Genomic DNA, 19,996 nt, shown 5'->3' on the forward strand with positions numbered 1-19,996 from the left:
CCTATACAGAGCCCCCCATATAAAATACCCCTTCTTTGTGGCCTCAGTAGATGCCCCCATAGTGCCCCCAATAATGTGCCAGTAAGAAGTGCCGCCATAGATGCCCCCGTAGTGCCACCCAATAATGTGCCACTAAAAAGTGCCACCAATAATGTGCCAGTAAGTGCGCCCAAAGATGCCCCCACAGTGCCCCCCAATAATGTGCCAGTAAGATGTGCCCTCATAGATGCCCCCAAATAATGTGCCAGTAACAAGTGCCCCCATAGATGCCCCCCAAATATATGCCAGTAACAAGTACCCCCATAAATGCCCCCCAATCATGTGCCAGTAATAAGTGTCCCCATAGATGCCCCCCAAATAATGTGCCAGTAACAAGTGCCCCCATAGATGCCCCCCAAATATATGCCAGTAACAAGTGCCCCCATAAATGCCCCCCAATCATGTGCCAGTAATAAGTGTCCCCATAGATGCCCCCCAATCATATGCCAGTAACAAGTACCCCCATAGATGCCCCCCAATCATGTGCCAGTAATAAGTGCCCCCATAGATGCCCCCTAATCATGTGCCAGTAATAAGTGTCCCCATAGATGCCCCCCAATCATGTGCCAGTAACAAGTGCCCCCATAGATGCCCCCCAATCATATGCCAGTAACAAGTACCCCCATAGATGCCCCCCAATCATGTGCCAGTAATAAGTGCCCCCATAGATGCCCCCTAATCATGTGCCAGTAACAAGTGCCCCCATAGGTGCCCCCCAATCCATGTGCCAGTAAGTAGTACCATATAAAAAAATAAACACTTATACTTACCTCCATCAGGCTGGCAGCGATGCGATGCAGGCCTCTTCCTGCCTGTGTCCCGCACTGTACTGCTCAGGTGGCGCGATGACGTCATTGCGCCGCCTGCAGCGGCCTCTGATAGGCTGCAGGCTCCCCTGCCCCGCCGCAGCACATCTATCTGTATCGCTGTCCTGAGGATGGTGATACAGATGACTATGGAGATGAGCGCTCATCTCCCTGTGCCCTGCCGCTGCCACCCACTTGTCACCAGGGCCGCGCCTGGGGCCATCGGCTCAAGAGGCAGCTGCCTTGGGCCCCCCAGGAGCAACTGGGCCTGGGGCAACTGCCCCTTTTTCCTTGCGTTAAAGACGGCCCTGCATGGGGCACATTTATTAAGAGGTGTTTTAGACACCAGTCTTAATAAGCCCCTGCGCTGGCGGTGGCTCTGCCCCAGTTATGTAGAGGCGTCGGCGTCGTATCCACCATCCACAGCTTCCTTGCTGTCTTACATTTAGACCATTTTCTACTCCTAAAACCCCCTTTTTTTAGACCTGGTGTGAGCCGGGAAGAAGTTGCAGATTCTCCCGCAACATGGCGTGCAACAGAATCTGCGCCAGATATACGCCACAAAAGTGAAGTATATCTGTTCGTAAATGACCCCCCCCCCCCATGTGTTCTACAAAACCGGCTCTGCTGAATACATGTCGTATAGTCCACTTGTACCGATTCTGTGTCCTGCGCTGACTGTTGTCCCCCCTCTTGGTTCATGCATTGAGTATAATCTACAGAAGGCAGAAGAGGCAACGACAAGGACATTGAGAACATCTTTGACAATTGTTATTTCATGGGACGGATTTACAAATGCGCCATTTTTTTTTCTCATCACCTTCTGAAAGCTATAACTTTTTGCATTTCCCGCCGATGAGTTTTATTATAATATTTTTTTTCATAATTCAGTGCAGATAGAACTTTTTGATTAACTTTTATTAACTCTTTCTGTGGGAAATGGAATAAAAAAGGAGCAATTCTGCCATTCTTTTCCGCATTTTAACCTTTGTGCCATCTACTGTACGTCATAAATAACATGTTATCATTATGTTGAAGGTCAGTACAATTTAGGTGATATCAAAGATAAATGCTGTTTTTGTTTTGTTTTTTAATTACCATTTTTCTAGACTAAGACGCCATATTATTATAACTTTTTGTTGTTGTTGAGCTGTAGTAGTTTTTGAGGTACTCGGGACTGTTTAGTCACTTTTTATTCTATTTTCTAGGAGGCGCTGTGAACAAAAACAGCAGTTCTGGAATTGCTTTTTAGGTTTATTTTTTTATTTTTTTCCCTAGGGCTTTCGCCATGTGGTATAAATAACTCCGATTTTTTTACTTTGTATTTTTATTTTTCTCTTGAAGGGATATTCCCATCTGGAGGGATATGCCATCAATGTCATATAGGTGCAGGTCCCGCATCTGGGACCTGGTCCTATATAGAGAACAAGGCCCCCGAAGTGAAGGAGAGCACACCGCGCATACTGCTCTCTATTCACCCCTATGGGAGTTATATAGCTGGCTCAGCTATTTTTGGAAGCCCCGTAGCAGTGAATGGAGAGCGTACCACACAAGTGCGGCCACCTCTCCATTCATGACAACAATGGGACTGTTGGATATAGCCAGGTCAGCACTCCCATAGCGGTGAACAGAGCGTGGTCGTGCATGCGCAGTTGCTCTCTGTTCTCTTCGGGGGTCCCGTTCTGGAGATAGGAGTGAGATCCACACCTATTTGACATTGATGGCCTATCCTAGTGATATGACATCAATGTCCCAAATGGGAAAACCCCTTTAAACTAAAAAAGAAATTGTTTAACCTTTCTCTAAACACTTAGATGCCGCTGTTGCTTTTGACTGCAGCATCTAAGTGGTTGAACTGCTGTAATTGGAGCAAACCTTATTTATCATCCTCACCTGTGATTTAGTACTATACGGATTGAAATCCTAGAAATATCTGCTGCACAGAATAGAAATGGCTAACGCTATGAAGTAAGATTGGTGTTAGTCTGGTTCTGAGCCTCTTCTTTCTATTTCAGCCATCCAGTGGAAGCTGCAGCCCCGGAGGTATGGCGTCATTTTATTCTATATGTGACTTTTATTATTTTATGTATTTTTCGACAATAAACACAGTCCATATCTCTTTTTACAATTACAGGCCTTCTACAGAATACAGAAGGACTCCGATCTATTCAGGTAAAGCCATTTCCCCATAGGCACATGCAGGGCGGTGTGCGGCAGTAAAAAAAATAACTATTGTTTTAACTTTTACCAACCAGAATACCCCTGTAATCTAACCAGGTTCAGAGAAGTCACTGACCACTACTGATTAGTCACTTCTTCAAAAGGTTAAAAAGATACTAATAAAGACCAGCCAGCCATTCCAAGGATGCACTTCCAAAGACAACTGAGCCCCCATAGCCATAGAATTAAAGGGAATCTGTCACCATTGACATCTCTCTGTAACCAAGGGCAGTGTCAAACTGTTTTTCATCACCTTTATCGCCCACAGTTCCCCTGCAAAAAAATTCCATATTTTTTTTTGCAATATGCAACATTAGGTCCCTACTGAAGCAAACACAAGGCAACAGCGCTTTGCAGACACAAATACAGTCATGCCATACTCACAGAAGAAAATGTACTAATGCTAATGCTACGTTATAAATGTGACATTCTTGGAAAATGCATTTTGTACAAAATCATTTGCGCCTGTCCGCCAACAACAAGGTGATCTCTTTAACACAGGAACCTACACTAAATACTACCTCCGCTGGTGCCAAATGGCCTCCATTAAATTCAGGGAGAGCAGGCTACAGCTTCATACTTGCACTAATCAAAATCAGCCTCCCTTTAATGGAGGCCAATTGGTATTATTTAGTGTCCTAAAGAGATCGCCTTGTCGTTGGCGGACAGGCACAAATTATTTTGTACAAAATGTATTTGCCAAGACTCTCACATTTATAATGTAGCATTAGCAGTAGTACATTTTCTATAGTGAGTATGGCACTATTGTAGTTACTTGATTATTTGTGTTTGCAGAGTGCTGTTGCATTGTGTTTGTTTTTGTGCTTTCAGCCATGGCGACGTGCACCTGCGCACTGGGATGTGCTGACTGACCCCTATTTTTTTTCTTTGCATTATATCCCTACTGCCTGGCACTGTCAATCAGTTTGAGGGAGAGGCTAACAACAAAGAGGAGCGCAGCTTGAATGCAATGATGACGCCCTTGTTTCACTAAAGCCTCATTTGCATATTGCCGAAAAAACTGAATTTCTTTGCAGGGGAACTGCAGATCTAGAAACCAAAGGTAGCATTGTAATCAGACAATGAAAGCCGATTTGACATTGCCCTCAGTTACATAGAGATGTCACTGGCGACACACTCCCTTTAAATGATGAAGTTCTGTTTGCTTGCAGCTGCCACTAGAGGGGGCTCGCTGTCTACAGATGTATACATCCTGTTCCTGGTATCCGCCTTGCATAAATATCTGTATGCAGTGCGCTCCCCCTAGTGGTGGCCAAAATATCATAGGGACATATGAAAGGCTTTGATTGGTGAGCACTGAGACCTCCAATGCTTGCAAGAACAAGGGAAAAGATGCATTCACACAGAGTTGCTGCTTAGGATTCTAGGAACCTGTCTTGGGTCCTTCTCCTGCAGCGAGGAGAGACAGTGGACCCCCAGTGATCAAATGTTTTTTTTTCAAATTTAGGAACACAGTAGCTCTACGGCTGTGTAAAGAATAGTGGGGGATCTGGAGATCTGAAATAGAAAAACAAAACTCTAAGATATGGAATGAAGTTAATAGCATACATTTTAAACATATTTTAGGCTATATAAAGCAAAATGATAAAATTAAACCAATAGGGATGTACCCATTACCCCTTCAACACCTCAGGCCACTAGAGACAATATGCCTGACCCCTTCACTACCCAGAACCACCAAATATACTGTAAAACTAGCAACACCGTTACTATGGCAAACTTACCAATATTATTGCTGGTTAATTTAAGCCCTGCCCCAGAATTAACAACCCCCCTCCCCCAAGGAACAGCTACTTCTGGGTGGGGCTTACATTATCCCCGCCCACGTTTGACATCCTGAATTTTCTGGTATTATCTTTGGAAAGTATGGCCAGTCCCTGCAGATTCAGGACTGTTGACAACTATGCTGTCCTGGATTATCTTTAGTCGATTCTGTTTTGTATAGACTGGAGCTTTGGTGAGAGTGAATTTCAATAAAAATAAATAAAATCATAAATAAACTCAGCGGTTTATATAAGGTTTGTATAATTATCCTTCTGTTTCTTCCAGGACATGAAGATGCCATCAATGATTTTGGGATCTATGAGTTTGTGTCTTTACCGGATTCTTTGGCACCACACAGGGTATGTTTAGATAGCATTTCTATGGATAGCATTGGGCGCCGCTTATCTCGGTGGATCAATAAAAACAGATTGGAAAAATCCAACCTATGTTTGGTTCTTAAGCGGAGGGTCCGGCAGCCCTCCCCCCCCCCAGTCTTTAGATACCATACCATTCAGTATGAAAATGGAATAAGAAAATACATGGATATGCACAGAAATGATGGCGCCCCATAGTCCCCAAAAAGGGAAAATTAAAGGGGTTGCCCCATGAAAAATATTCTATATGGAACTGAATACTTCTGTAATTGCACATTTGTATGGCCGCTGAGTTTTTCAATGAGCTCTGTCTGTATAGTGCCACCTGCTGTTTGCTCTCTTTTCAATTTCTCTGTCCACCTCACTGAGGTGGACGCACATTCTCAGTTCTATCCTACAACTGCCACCAGCTGCAGTAGAAAGGACACACACCCCGAGCTACCAGCTTAAAGGGTTTCTGTCACCACACTTTTGACTATCAAACAGGCTAACATTATACATGTGCAAATGTCACCTGAATTTAACTCCGCTATTCTTTTTTTTCAGTGTGCCCCCGTTTTTGTGCAATTATAACTTTTAGGCCTCTTTCACACGGGCGTTGCGGGAACATGCGCTATTTTTCAGCGCGAGTGCAAAACATTGTAATGCGTTTTGCACTCGTGTGAGAAAAATCACGCATGTTTGGTACCCAAACCCGAAGTTCTTCACTGAAGTTCGGCTTCGGATCGGTGTTCTGTAGATTGTATTATTTTCCCTTATAACATGGTTATAAGGGAAAATAATAGCATTCTGAATACAGATTGCATAGTAAAATAGCGCTGGAGGGGTTAAAAAAAAATATATATATTAAACTCACCTTAGTCCACTTGATCGCTCAGCCGGCATCTCTTCTGTCTTCTTATTTGCTGTGTGCAGGAAAAGGACCTGTGGTGACGTCACTCTGGTCATCACATGGTCCATCACCATGGTAAAAGATCATGTGACGGACCATGTGATGACCGGAGTGACGTCACCACAGGTCCTGTTCCTACAATCAGCAAAAAAGGAGACAGAAGGAGATGCCGGTTGCGCGATCAAGTGGACTAAGGTGAGTTTAATAATTTTTTTATTTTTTTTAACCCCTCCAGCCCTATTTTACTATGCATTCTGTATTCAGAATGCTATTATTTTCCCTTATAACCATGTCATAAGGGAAAATAATAATGATCGGGTCTCCATCCCGATCGTCTCCTAGCAAATGTGCGTGAAAATCGCACTGCATCCGCACTTGCTTGCGGATGCTTGCGATTTTCACGCAACCCCATTCATTTCTATGGGGCCTGCGTTACGTGAAGAGGAGCATGCTGCGATTTTCATGCAACGCACAAGTGATGCGTGAAAATCACCGCTTGTGTGCACAGCCCCATAGAAATGAATGGGTCATGATTCAGTGCGGGTGCAATGCGTTCACCTCACGCATCGCATCCGCGCGGAATACTCGCCCGTGTGAAAGGGGCCTTATAATATGCTAATTAGCCTCCAGGAGCAGGGTAGGCGTTGCACCTGCTCCTAGAGGCTCCGTTCGCCCACCTCTTTCCACTCCCTTCTACTCTTGATTGACAGGGCCAGGCCAGCGTTGGTCTCCTCCTGTCGGCCCTGTCTGCCGGGGAAATTTCACGCCTGCGCAGTATTCGGCGCAGGCGCAGTGAGGGAAGGACGCTCGCTGGCTGCTGGCTTCCTCACTGCGCCTGCGCCGAATACCTCGCAGTCATGCCTCATGCACACGACATTTGTTTTTCTCGGCCTCCGTTCCGTTTTTTTTTTGCGGATAGGATGGGGACCCATTCATTTCAATGGGTCAGCAAAAAAATGGTGATAGTTCATCTGTTTGTGTTCCGCGTCCGTTGTCCGTGTTTCCCTTCAGCAAAAAACAATAGTGCATGTCCTACTTTTTTTTTCACATTTGCGGACAAGGATAGGCATTTATTACAAGGGATCTGTGGAAAAAAACGGATCCTCCAAAAAAAACGGATGCCGCATCCGTTTTTTTGGGCGGACGCACAAAACAACTGTCGTGTGCATGAGGCCTAACCCCTGTGTTCTCTAAAGGATTTTTACAAGACTGTTTGTTTCAGGGCTGTGCAGAAAATCCGGCAGACTGACAAACATTGGGGGCGAGTTTATCTCCTGGTTACTTTTACCATTTATTTCTAGGTTTAGTGTTCCTTTCTCTCCGAATCTGTGATAAATCACAAGATGAGATATTTATACAGTGCGGATGAGGGGGCTGCATCTAATTCAGGCAGATGATTGTGGCTTTCATTACGTACTCAATACATTTCCATTCCAAGCATCCTTTTATGACGGTTATACAGAGGAAGCCCTTCTCAGCTGTAGTAGTGCGCCCCCTCCTGGTGGCTCCATCCATAAATTCCAATTGTAGGCTGATAGTTTAACATAAATGCTAAAATCTGCCATAAGAATTTAAAAAATACACCGACCCCCGACACACAGCAGATCAAGGAATTGTAATGGGTAATGCTGTATGCTGTTTCCTGAATGGAAAACTCTCCGCAATATCATCCATATACGTAATATACAAATGCAGAATGGGTATCTTAAAGGCAATGTCTAAGGCTAGAAAAATGTGGCTGCTTTCTTCCAAAAACAGTGCCATCAGGATTAGCATGGATGCCCTGTTTTGAAGGAGCTGTCTGGTTAAAGGGGTTCTCCGGACTTTTAATATTGATGACCTATCCTCAGGATAGGTCATTAATGTCAGATCGGCGGGGGTCCGACACCGAGCACCCCGGCCGATCAGCTATATGAAGGGAAGGGGCACAAAGTGCGCTCGTGCCGTCTCCTGTCTCTCTTCCTGCTCGCTGCTGCTATGTCTATGACGAGCAGGAAGAGAGAAGGGAGACAGCACGTGAGCACTGTGTGCACGCCCTCCCTTCTTACAGCTGATCGACGGGGATGCCGGGTGTCAGACCCCCGGCGATCTTAGGATGGGTCATCAATATTAAAAGCCTGAAGAACCCTTTTAATACCCCATTAGGGAATTTAGTGAAATTAAAATTGGGGTGGGGAGGTGTCCCCTGTTCGGGACGCTATTAGCCAGCGAGGAAAGCAGCTCAAAGAGCATTTCTAATTCTGGAGAACCAGCAAGGGAAACCATGCAAGCAACCAGCAGAATTATGAGTGCAGCTCTGGATATGGCTGGAATATAAGATGCATGATATTTGCCTGCCTATAGCATCATAAATGCTGTCATCTTCTTATGTAATTTTTATCAATTTAACTTCCTTAAATTAATGATTTATACTTTCCTCTGCACAGGTAATAACCTCAGCTTCAAATTCTCTGCAAGTCCAGGACATAAACGGCACCATCTATGAAGTCATACAGTTTGTCCCGGAGCAAATGCAAAATGATCCACAACCGTAAGTGCTGCATGGTCCAAGCTAAAGGCTAATAAACTCCTGGGCCCAAATACAAATCCTTAGCACCTCCAGCTATCATGAGTCTTAGGGCTTATGCACACGACCGTATGCCCTCCGAGACATGCAGTCCTTGAGTGGGCCATATGTCCTGGAGCGGCATACATCGTGTGCACGGGAGCGCACAGCATCATAGGTTACAGCATCATGAGTGCGGGACAATAGCCCGACGTGCACAGCATCATTGTAATCTTTGATGCTGTGCGCGCCCGTGCGCACAATGTATGCCGCTCCAGGACACATGGCCCGCTCACAGACCGTATGTCTCGGAGGGCATACGGTCGTGTGCATGAGCCCTTAGGCTACTTTCACACTTGCATCGTTAATTCCAGTACTGAGGTCCGGCAGAGGATCTCAATATGGGAATTTAACGGATCCGTTTTGATTTTGCACATCAGGATGCATCCGTTCCGTTAGGATGCGGTTGTGTGAAATCAAAACGGAAAAAAATTGATCCGTCACTAAATAGATTGAAAGTCCAGTGGGCTCCATTAAAAACAGATCCGTCACCATTGACATACTTTGTTTTCAGCGCCGGATCCGTTTTTTCCCCCGTTTTTCCGCTTGCAGCGGTTTTGTGTCTGGTCACAAAACGGAAAACGGAATGCTGCCAGAACGGAAGACATCTTGATGCGTCCTGAACGGATCTCTTTCCATTCAGAATGCATGGGGACTAAACGGAAATGTTTTTTTTTTCTGGTATTGAGATCCTCCGTCTGATCCACCGGCAAACAACAACACAAGTGTGAAAGTGGCCTTGTCTAGGCTAGGGATTCATGGACATGTGGGTTCAGTGGTCAGCACTGGTTCGCTGGGGTCCTGGGTTCGAATCTGACCAAAGATACCATCTGCATGGAGTTTGTAAGTTCTCCTGGGTTTCCTCCATGTTCTCCAGTTTCCTAACTCTCCAAAAACATTCACATGGATTAGTTTGGAATTTAGATTGTGAGCCTCAATGGGGAGGGGGACCAATGTGAAAGTAATATCACCGCTTTCCTCATATGGGCAGAAGGACCTTTTGGATCTCCTGAGGTTCCAGAGACCTGCATCCTATCTATTCCCTATGTTTAAAGGGCTATTCCATTTGTTAATAGTTATTAGATCAGTGGGGGTCCAACCACTAGAAACCCCCAATGATCACGAGAACAGGTAACCTCTACTACTCGAAGCACTCCAAAACGAATGGTGCGGCAGGTCGAGCATGCTCACTGCTGCTCCATTCTTCTCTACTGGAGTTCCAACGCCTGGCTACTTCGAAAACTCCTATAGAGATGATTAGAGTGGCAGAATGCATGCCCAACCTGCCACTCCGGTCACATCAGGGGCTCCAGGAGGTCCCTGTTCTCGTGATCGGTAGGGGTCCCAGCGGTAGGACCCCCACCGATCTAATAGTTATCCCCTATCCTGTGGATAGGTGATAACTTTTAACATGTGGAATACCCCTTTAAAGGCGTTGTTCGGGTTCAGACCTGAACCTGGACATCATTTCTTCTTCACTCATTTAGCGTGTCTGAGTGGAGCATCAGAGCATTTCCTGCTCCCATGCTCCCCCTTGCCCTGCGCTGCAAGGTCTGTTTTGTTTGCTGTTCTAGGCAGAGGCTTCCGCCCAGGGGCGCACCACCAATGAGGCCAGGTGAGGCGATCGCCTCAGGCGGCACCAGGTAGGGGCAAGAGGGGGGCAGCCGAAGGGCTATGGGCAAGGAGCGCTTTCATTGTGGCCGTTTCAGTTTTCGCCCTCAGGCAGCAGAAAGACTAGGAGCACCCCTGCTTCCGCGTAGCAGTGATCTAGCCTAGGGCAGCGCTATAGACCGCCCACTTGTGCCAGTGATGTCACCGGGATCACTGCTAGGCGGAAGTCTTGGCCTAGCATACTGTGAAGTCCGTACGTCACCGGTAGTAAAGAAAAAGCCCTTGCCCTGCCTGCGTGATGCACTGCAGGGCAAGGGGGAGCATCAGAGCAAGAAATGCTCCAGTGCTCCACCCAGACATGCTGAAGGAGTGAAGAAGAGGTTATGGCCAGGTTCAGGTCCGAACCCAGACAACCCCTTTAAGTCACTTACTGCACATAGCGAGGAGCCAAGGTGAAATGTGGAATCAATCATAGGAGGTGCATATATGCCTGGGGTCCTGGACTGCCCTATACAGCCGCTACAATATTACAGCATTGCTTAGACACGCCATACAGTGCTCATATAATACCAACCTACAGTGACCAAATAACAGGTAATTTTACCTACTGATCAGTGGTCATAACACTCCTGTTCAAAGAGGGACTGAGTTAGGGATTAGAATATAAGGGAATTGCTGGACATGCAATTCCCCCACAAGTTCAGGTTCAGCACAGGTAAATTAGTGATACACTGTTACACTCGTCACGGACTATTTGCAGTCGCTGAGTAAATATCGTACGGCTTATCCGGGCAAATAAATAACGTCAGGTAGATAAGCAGACCCTTTGTTATCAGCAACAAAAGAAGGCATCATATATCGTGTAAATGTAGTCAAAGCAGATCCCTCGCAGTATTTGATCACTTGATTAGGATCATATTATTACCTCTCTATAAAACTAGAAACATTATGTGATGCAAGAAAGAATATACGTCCTGTACTAGGTGAAGTGAAACCATGTGTAAAATATTGTGTATCTCCTAGTACCTAGAAACCCATTTTTTGAGCCCTTCATGAGAAACCAAACTAAATGAGAAATGTCATCTTATTTTACCACCACTAGGGGGAGTTCACTGTACGTTCAGTGGGAGCTGTATAAATCCCTTTGCAGTGAGCTCCCCCTAGTGGTGACAGCGGGGGAACAGAATTGTATTATGGCTGTGTGAAGAATAGAGGACATCTGGAGCTCTGTATCTGAAAAAACATAGAGCCCTGACTCCTATTAAGATGTTGCATCAATTTAGAATAACATTTTAGCTACATACTGTATAAAATCGCCTACATTTACCCCTTCTTGACACAGCTATTTTCCATTTTTGTGTTTTTGTTTTTGCTCCCTGCCTCCCCGGAGCCATAACTTTTTTATTTTTCCGTTCACATAGCCATATGAAGCCTTGTTTTTTTGCAGGACAAGTTGTACTTTCTAATGCCACCAGTTAATATGGCATACACTGTAGTGGAAAACTGGAAAAAAAAATCCCAAATTTTAGGCCTAGTTCACACGAACGTGTGTGATCCGTGGCCATATTGCGGGCCGCAATACACGGCCACAGTTCCGTGTGCATTCCGCATCACGGATGCGGACCCATTCACTTCAATGGGTCCGCAAGTCCGGAATTGCGGAACGGCCGCACGAAACGGGACCCCTCGGAAGCACTACGGAGTGCTTCCGTGGGGTTGCGTCCCGTACTTCCGTTCCGCAAAAAGATAGAACATGTCCTATCTTTTTGCGGAACGGGCGGATCACGGACCCATTAAAGTGAATGGGTCCGCGATCCGATGCGGCTGACCTACGGCCGGCGATCGTGCATTGCGGCGATACCACACTCATAGCTATAATCTATACCACACTTGTATAGTTTTTCTTGCGTTTTAATATTGAAAAAATAATAAAAACTTAAAAAAATATATATATATTTCTTTTCATCGTCATATTCTGACCCCCATAACTTTTTTATATTAATGTCTACGGAGACGTGTGATGGCTAATTTTGTGCAGGAGGATCTGTAGTAGTTTTTGCTAATACCATTTTGAGGTGTGTATGACTTTTTGATCACTTTGAATTCAAATTTTTGTGAAGTAAAGTGATGCAAAAACTGAGAATAAGCCTTTTTTTTTTTTCAGTTACGCCATTCACCATAAAGTTTTTTTTAAATATTTTATTAGTACAGACATTTTCGCACGCGGCAATGACCATGATGTTATTTTTAATATTTTTTAAAAACTTTATAAAACTTTTTTTTAGGTCCCCAAGTGGACCACAACATGCAATCATCCATTATTCTATACAGAAATCATTATATTACAATTCACTGCTGCCACCTGCTGGCCTGAATTGTAATATACAAGTAATGAGCCAGGAAGCCTAGTACAGGGTCATTAATTCAATTGAACTCCTTCCTGAATCTCCACCAGGGGGAGGTGATCGCTTCCAGGTTTTAGCCCTCTCAGACGCGGTGGTCACATTTGTCCACGGCATCTGAGCGGTTCAGTATCTGCGGTCAGCATTACCGATCGCGGACATTAGCCGCGGGTGTCTGTTGTATGAAACAGCAGGCACCCGGTAGCCATGACGCTCACTACTCTCTTGATTTGGGGCCATATTTAAAGACCTGACATCCACCATACATGTACGGTGGATGTAGGGAAGGGGTTAAACCCTAGACTCAAACTACCTGGAAAATTAAAGAGGTCCTCTCTTCTCCCCTGACATGTCTGTTAAGTAGCTACTTGTATTCCCAATTGAATAGCAATTCTGTAGCATCTTGTCATATAACTCCATGTTGTCCCATTCTTCTATTATGCATGCTTGAATAGTCAGCAGAAAAGGTCCAGCTGGATGTTACTAGGTCCAACTGGTATTACACAAATGTACCTATATTAAAGACTGCTGACTAATTATAAACTTATTATCTGCTGCAATCCAACTGACCAGGTGGTCGGTTGGATTGCAGCAGATAATGCTTCCAGTCGGTTAAGCACCACCCGGTCTTCCACGAAGTCCAGTCTCATTAGCCAAGAGTCTGGTCAACAGAATCCTCACCCTGATCCTCCGACCTCCCACCATGGAGAGTCTTGCCAAACAAGTGATCCCACACTCGGATATTCCGAGGACCTCTTTTCATCACCATTCCTTAATTTGGGCCTCTCGCCAAGCCCGCTTGAAGAGGGACATGAGGAGATCGTGTGCACTGATTCCCAAACTCTTGAGCATCCACAGTTACAAGAAGATGACGGTGGTGAACGGCAATTAGTGTTTCACGAGGTGGATGATGATGATGATGAGACACAGTTGCCAATAAGTCAACGGCAATTAGTGTCTCAAGAGGTTGATAATGAGGATAAGACACAGTTGTTAATAAGTGAGGTTGTTGTTAGGTCAACAAATAAGGAGGATGAGCAGAGTGAGGAAGTGGAAGAGGATATGGTGGACAATGAAATCACTGACCCAACTTGGGAAGGTGGCAAGCCGAGCGAGGACAGCAGTACAGAGGGGGAGGGACCACAGCACCGCAACAGGCTGGAAGAGGCAGTGGGGTGGCAAAAGGGAGAAGGCGGGCCACACCAAACAGGCCGCCAAATGTTCCCCGGAGCACCCCCTTGCGGCAAACTCCCTTGTCAAGGGTTAGGTGTTCCGCAGTCTGGCGCTTTTTTGAAGAAAGTGCAGACCATAAAAGAATTGTCATTTACAACCTGTGCCGTACCAAAATGAGCAGGGGCGTGAACACTAGCAACCTCACCACCACCAGCATGATCCGCCACATGGCATCAAAAGTACCCTAATAGGGGGACCGAACGCCTGGGTCCACAACCAGTGTCTGTGGGTCACAGCACTGCCTCCTCTTCCTTTGTGTTCCGTGCTGGCCAATCCCCTGTCCAAGACGCAGGCCCGGATGCCTCCCGCCATGCAACTGGACCATCACAAGCACCATCAGCTAGCACATCCACTTCTGTGTCCCAGCGCAGCATACAGATGTCCATACCCCAGGCCTTAGGACGAAAGCGCAAATACCCAGCCACCCACCCACAGGCCATAGCACTAAATGCTCACCTTTCCAAATTGCTGGCCCTGGAAATGTTGCCATTTAGGCTTGTGGACACTGAGGCTTTCCGCAGCCTGATGGCGGCAGCCGTCCCTCGTTACTCAGTCTCCAGCCGCCAATATTTTTCCTGGTGTGCCATCCCAGCCTTACACCAGCATGTGTCCCTTAACATCACCCGTGCCCTAACCAACGCAGTTATTGGGAAGGTCCACCTGACCACTGACACACGGACATGTGCTTTTGGCCAGGGACGCTACATTTCCCTGACGGCACACTGGGTGAACGTTGTGGAGGCTGGGAGTGAGTCGTACCCTGGGATGGAACAGGTGCTACTGACGCTAAGGATTGCGGGCCCTACTTCCATCAGGATTTCCGCCACCACCTACATTAGTGGCTGCAACCCCCCCTTCGCCTCCTCCCCCTCCACTTCCACCTCTGAATTCTCATCTTGCAGCACCAGTCAGCCATCAGTCAGTAGCTGGAAGCAGTGTAGCACTGCAGTGGGGAAGCGGCAACAGGCCGTGCTGAAACTAATTGGCATGGGTGACAAACAGCACACCGTCGCAGAGCTGTGGCAGGGGATAAGGGACCAGACTGAACTGTTGCTCTCGCCACTCAACCTAGAACCAGGCATGGTTGTGTCTGATAATGGCCGTAACTTGGTGGCGGCTTTGGAGCTCGGCAAGCTCACACACTTCCCATGCCTAGCCCACGTGTTCAACTTAGTGGTTTTCAGCGGTTTCTCAAAACCTACCCCAATTTGCCTGAGCTACTGGTGAAGGTGCACCGCGTGTGTGCCCATTTCCGAAAGTCATCTACAGCAGCGCTTGCAATTGCCAGCTCACCGACTGTTGTGAGATGTGAGCACGCGATGGAACTCCACGTTCCACATGTTGGCCAGGCTTTGTGAGCAGCAGAGGGCAGTAGTGGAATACCAGCTGCAACATGGTCGTCTTCTTTCCAGTCAGCTTCCGCTCTTCACAAGCGACGAGTGGGCATGGATGTCTGACCTCTGTGAGGTTTTACGCAACTTTGAGGAATCGTAACAGATGGTGAGCGACGATACCGCTATTATCAGCGTCACCATCCCACTTCTGTGTCTACTGAAATGCTCGCTGCTCACAATGAACGTGGACGCTTTGCATGTGGAAGAGGTGGAAATGCGGGAAGACAGTACACAGGGTGATAGCCAGACCACCCTCAGTTCGTCTTCTCAGGGCGAATTGGATGATGATGAGGGGGAAGAGGAGCAGGAAACGGTTGCCTCCGCTACAGAGGGTAGTACCCACAGCAGGTTTATTCAATCTGTTCAGCATGGATGGGCCAAAGAGGAGGAAGAGAATGAGGAGATTGAGAGTCATCCTCCTGATGAGGACAGCGAAGTCTTGTCTGTTGGGACTCTGACACACATGGCTGACTTCATGTTATGCTGCCTTTCCCGTGACCCTCGCGTTATACGCATTTTGGCCAACACCGATTACTGGTTGTTCAACCTTCTCGACCCCCGCAACAAAGAGAACTTTTCATCTCTGATTCCTGTGGTGGAGAGGACGAGCAAAATGGTGCAATACCAGAAGGTCCTTGTGGAAAAATTGCTCCAAAAATTTCCATCTGACAACGCTGGCGGCAGAGTACGTAGTTCCTTGGGCAACCGAGGAGGGGAGACGAGGGGAACACACAGCAGTTCCAACAGAGGCAAGGCAACACTCTCCAAAACCTGGGACAGTTTTATGACACCCCGCCAGCACCCTCACCCTGATGCGTGGCCTAGTGTCACAAGGAGGGAAAAGTTTTGGAAGATGGTGAAGGAGTACGTAGCAGACCGTGTCAGCGTCCTCAGTGATCCCTGTGTGCCTTACAACTATTGGGTGTCCAAGCTGGATACGTGGCACGAACTGGCGCTCTACGCCTTGGAGGTGCTGGTCTGCCCTGCCGCCAGCGTTTTGTCAGAGCAGGTATTTAGTGCTGCTGGTGGCATCATAACGGATAAGCGTATCCGCCTGTCAACTGAAAATGCTGACCGGTTGACTTTTATCAAAATGAACAAGGCCTGGATTGCCCCTGACTTCTCTACTCCACCAGAGGAAAGCGGCTGAACATAAAGGCACTTTAAATGTGGCTTTGATAATGTACTGAATACACTGTATTCCCATGCACCCCTTCCAACACAAAAAAGGGTATATGGTTCAATCTTCCTTTTCTCGTCCTCCTCCTCCTCCATCATATCAACATGCTTATTAGGCTTCCCTTGCTCCTAATGTTTTAGAGGGTCAGCTCAGCAGCAGACCCTCAACCATAATTTTTTCCATGGTCAGATCAGCAGCAGGCAATGTATTAGATGGTCAGCTCAGCAGCAGGCCCTCGCCCATAATGTTTTAGATGGTCAGATCAGCAGCAGGCCCTCACCCCTAATGTTTTAGATGGTACGATCAGCAGCAGACCCTCGCCCCTAATGTTTTAGGTCATCAATCATAATTTTTCAAGGCTGTGTATGATGCTCTCCTTTATGTGTAATAAAGGGTGTATTGGAGTGCCGGTTCCTTGTAATTTTTGGCAGCCCTTTCCCTTAGTGCATAGTCTTTATGAGTGTAGGAGTCCCACTACCTGAACAATTGTACCACAATGTGAATGAGGCCCTCCTTTATGTGATATACAGGTTGTGTCGGAGTGCTTCTTTATTATAATTTTTGGCAGCACTTGCACTTTATATACAAGTAAATATACAGGAAAGAATGTTTCCTAACAATTTTTCCTCTAAAATCGATTTTATCTTCGGTTTGGTGGGTATTAGTGTCAGTCTGTAAAAGTGGCGTACTACTCGGACAACATCGTTCCCAGCAGCGACCTGGGAGTCCAAGATGCATCCAGACATCCTCCCCATGCTGTTCCCGAACCATTTCGGTAGTGTTTCCATCAATTTCTGACCTTTTCCTATGAACCAGGCACCCTCCCCTCTTCATAGCAGGGGGTGCCTGGTTTAATGCTCGGGTTCGCCCATTGACTTCCATTGTGCTCCGGTGCTTGTTAGAACACCCGAGCATCTCAAAGTGTTCTACTCGAGCACCCAAGCACTTTGGTGCTCGATCAACACTATAGGTCATCAATATCAGATTCTCGGAAAACCGTATTAATGCATTATATTAGGTGTAGGAATTTATCATTGTTAATTAGATGAATAATTTGTATAGGGGGATGGAAGATTATATACTACATAATTCCCAGTGCTTATGTACATACATACGTTGGTTGGTGCAGTTTTTGCATTACGAGTGGATGTAGACATGTGTGGTGTGTATGAAGTCCTCACATCTTACAATTGTTCGCAATCTGTATTTTATTTGCATAAGGACTGTGCTAGAATGTGTATTTAATAACTATTCTTTGCTGCTAAGTTCCATAAAGGTGGATGTATTATTTATTATTATACTTTTATATAGAAACACAAAGCCAAAAATGTGCAAACAGTGACCTCCAGTGGTAGAAAGAAATATAACAAGGCATATGGATTTATAGAACTCACACTCAATTCAACAGGCGCTGTGCAATGTGACACATCTGAGGATCATTGTGATTGGATTTCCGATTTAAAGGGGTTATCCCATGACTAATGTAAAAAAATGAATAACAGACATCATAGAGTGCGTGACAATCTCTTTCTAACAAAGCTAGAACCAGCCCTGCACCTCACATGGATCCAGAGATCTCCCCATTCATTGTTCTTCTAGATTTATACCAAGTTGGCAGCTCAAGGGGAGTATCTTTTCTGCTGCGGCTAAGGGGGCGTGTCCATGCTCTCCCTATCACAGCTCAGGGGGTGTGTCCATGCTCTCCCTATCACAGTTCAGGGGGCGTGTCCATGCTCTCCCTATCATAGCTCAGGGGGTGTGTCCATGCTCTCCCTATCACACCTCAGGGGGCGTGTCCATGCTCATCCTATCACAACTCAGGGGGCAGTTGAAAGATGAAACTGAGCACGTGCGACCATCTCAGTGAGCAGGTCAAAAAAATAAAACAGCAGGTGGAGCTGCACTGAATAATTCAGTGGCTATGCAAATTTTTTTATTACATGCAGTTATAAAAGTATTCAGATCCAGGTGCTGGTTTGAAAAATGTAGAATATTATAATAGAAAATTTATAAAAGTAATTCTTTCAATTTCATTTTTCTTCTCATCTGACACTGTGTATGGACAGTTGCTGAAGACCCTGTGAGACGTTTTCGACATTATTCGGTTGCTGTAGCCCCAGAGTGCACCCTGTGTTTCTCCACACCCAATGGCAGATCAGACAGGAGAATGTAACTGGAGGAACAGTTAGTGCGACTTTATATCACCAGGAGACGTTAAATACGCGTTCTCTATATTTTCCTTTTTCAGATAAATAACATGGAGATCATACACAAGAAACTGCAGTGTTCTAGTCGGTGTCATTGTCTCGTGAAATGACGACTTGAGCTGAATACCTCACTCCCCTGCCGGCAGCTGACACATGGATGTATACTTGTCAGCAGTCCCGATCATTTCCTCAGGACAATTCTTCTTTTGATCGGCCTGTATAATGGTGGCTTCCGTGGACCTGTGTGTGATGTATACTGTAATGCTCTGATTTTCTAAAGTTTCCTATTTATTCAGGTCTCCTCTCCACCTTTTGTATCTTTTCAATCGCATCCAAAGTGAAGAGTGAAGCAACTTTACAAATAGTCTGAATTAAAAGTATGCAAACCTATGTGTTCCCATAGTTACAGACAACAAAACAAACCTGGCGTAGTCAGATCCTGCTTTCATCTGTCCACAACTTTTAAGGTACCTTTACACCTAGGCGATTATCGTGTAAGATATTGTTAAATCGAACGAAACTGCAAGATTATCAAGCAGTGTAAGGGCTCATGCACACGACCGTATGTATTTTGCGGTCCGCAAAAAATACGGATGATGTCCGTCTGCATTCCATATTTTGTGGAACGGAACAGCTGTCCCCTAATAGAACAGTACTATCCTTGTCCGTGATGTGGACAATAATAGGACATGTTCTATTCTTTTGCAGAACGGACATACAGAAACGGAAAGCACGCAGAGTAACTTCCGTTTTTTTTTTTTTGCGGACCCATTGAAATGAATGGTTCCGCATACGGTCTGCCAAAAAAAAAAAAGGAACGGACACGGAAAGAAAATACGTTCATGTGCACGAGCCATAAAAGCAATGAAAGATAGAGCGATTAAATGGCAATCGGTAAATTTCTTGTTGAATTCTTTGAGTAGGGACGTTAACGATTTTAATACGTGCAAATAGAAATCGCTCACTGCGTGCACGATTACAGTTACATTTGTGTAAATGCAGCTGTTCGCTTTACAAATGACGGAATATGCGATTGAAATTACGATTTTGTGACCGATAATACGGCGCGTCTAAAGGGTCATTGTTGAAATGTTCACTACACCAAGAAACGACTGGTTCGTTGCTCAATCATACCTTTTACTAACATGGACACGATGGATAACAACGGTAGGGGGGGTCATATGAATATCAACACCATGATCGCTGGATCAGACTACACAGGGTTTGTTTGTAGTCTGTTACCATGGC

General features: G+C 45.8%; 1 protein-coding gene across 1 annotated transcript in view; it reads left to right on the top strand.

Annotated features, from left to right (window-relative positions):
• Positions 1–19,379, top strand: part of HEPACAM2 (HEPACAM family member 2) — a 113,466-nt gene extending 94,087 nt beyond the window's left edge. Inside the window, exons 6-10 of the mRNA XM_040431194.1 lie at positions 2,861–2,888; positions 2,980–3,017; positions 5,136–5,209; positions 8,543–8,646; positions 18,790–19,379. Coding sequence (XP_040287128.1) covers positions 2,861–2,888; positions 2,980–3,017; positions 5,136–5,209; positions 8,543–8,646; positions 18,790–18,793 — 248 coding nt within the window. The 3' untranslated portion in view covers positions 18,794–19,379. The remainder of the gene's footprint in view (positions 1–2,860; positions 2,889–2,979; positions 3,018–5,135; positions 5,210–8,542; positions 8,647–18,789) is intronic.
• Positions 19,380–19,996: the final 617 nt, after the last annotated feature.

The sequence above is a fragment of the Bufo bufo genome, chromosome 5 (assembly GCF_905171765.1).
Source record: "Bufo bufo chromosome 5, aBufBuf1.1, whole genome shotgun sequence".
Classification (NCBI taxonomy): domain Eukaryota; kingdom Metazoa; phylum Chordata; class Amphibia; order Anura; family Bufonidae; genus Bufo; species Bufo bufo.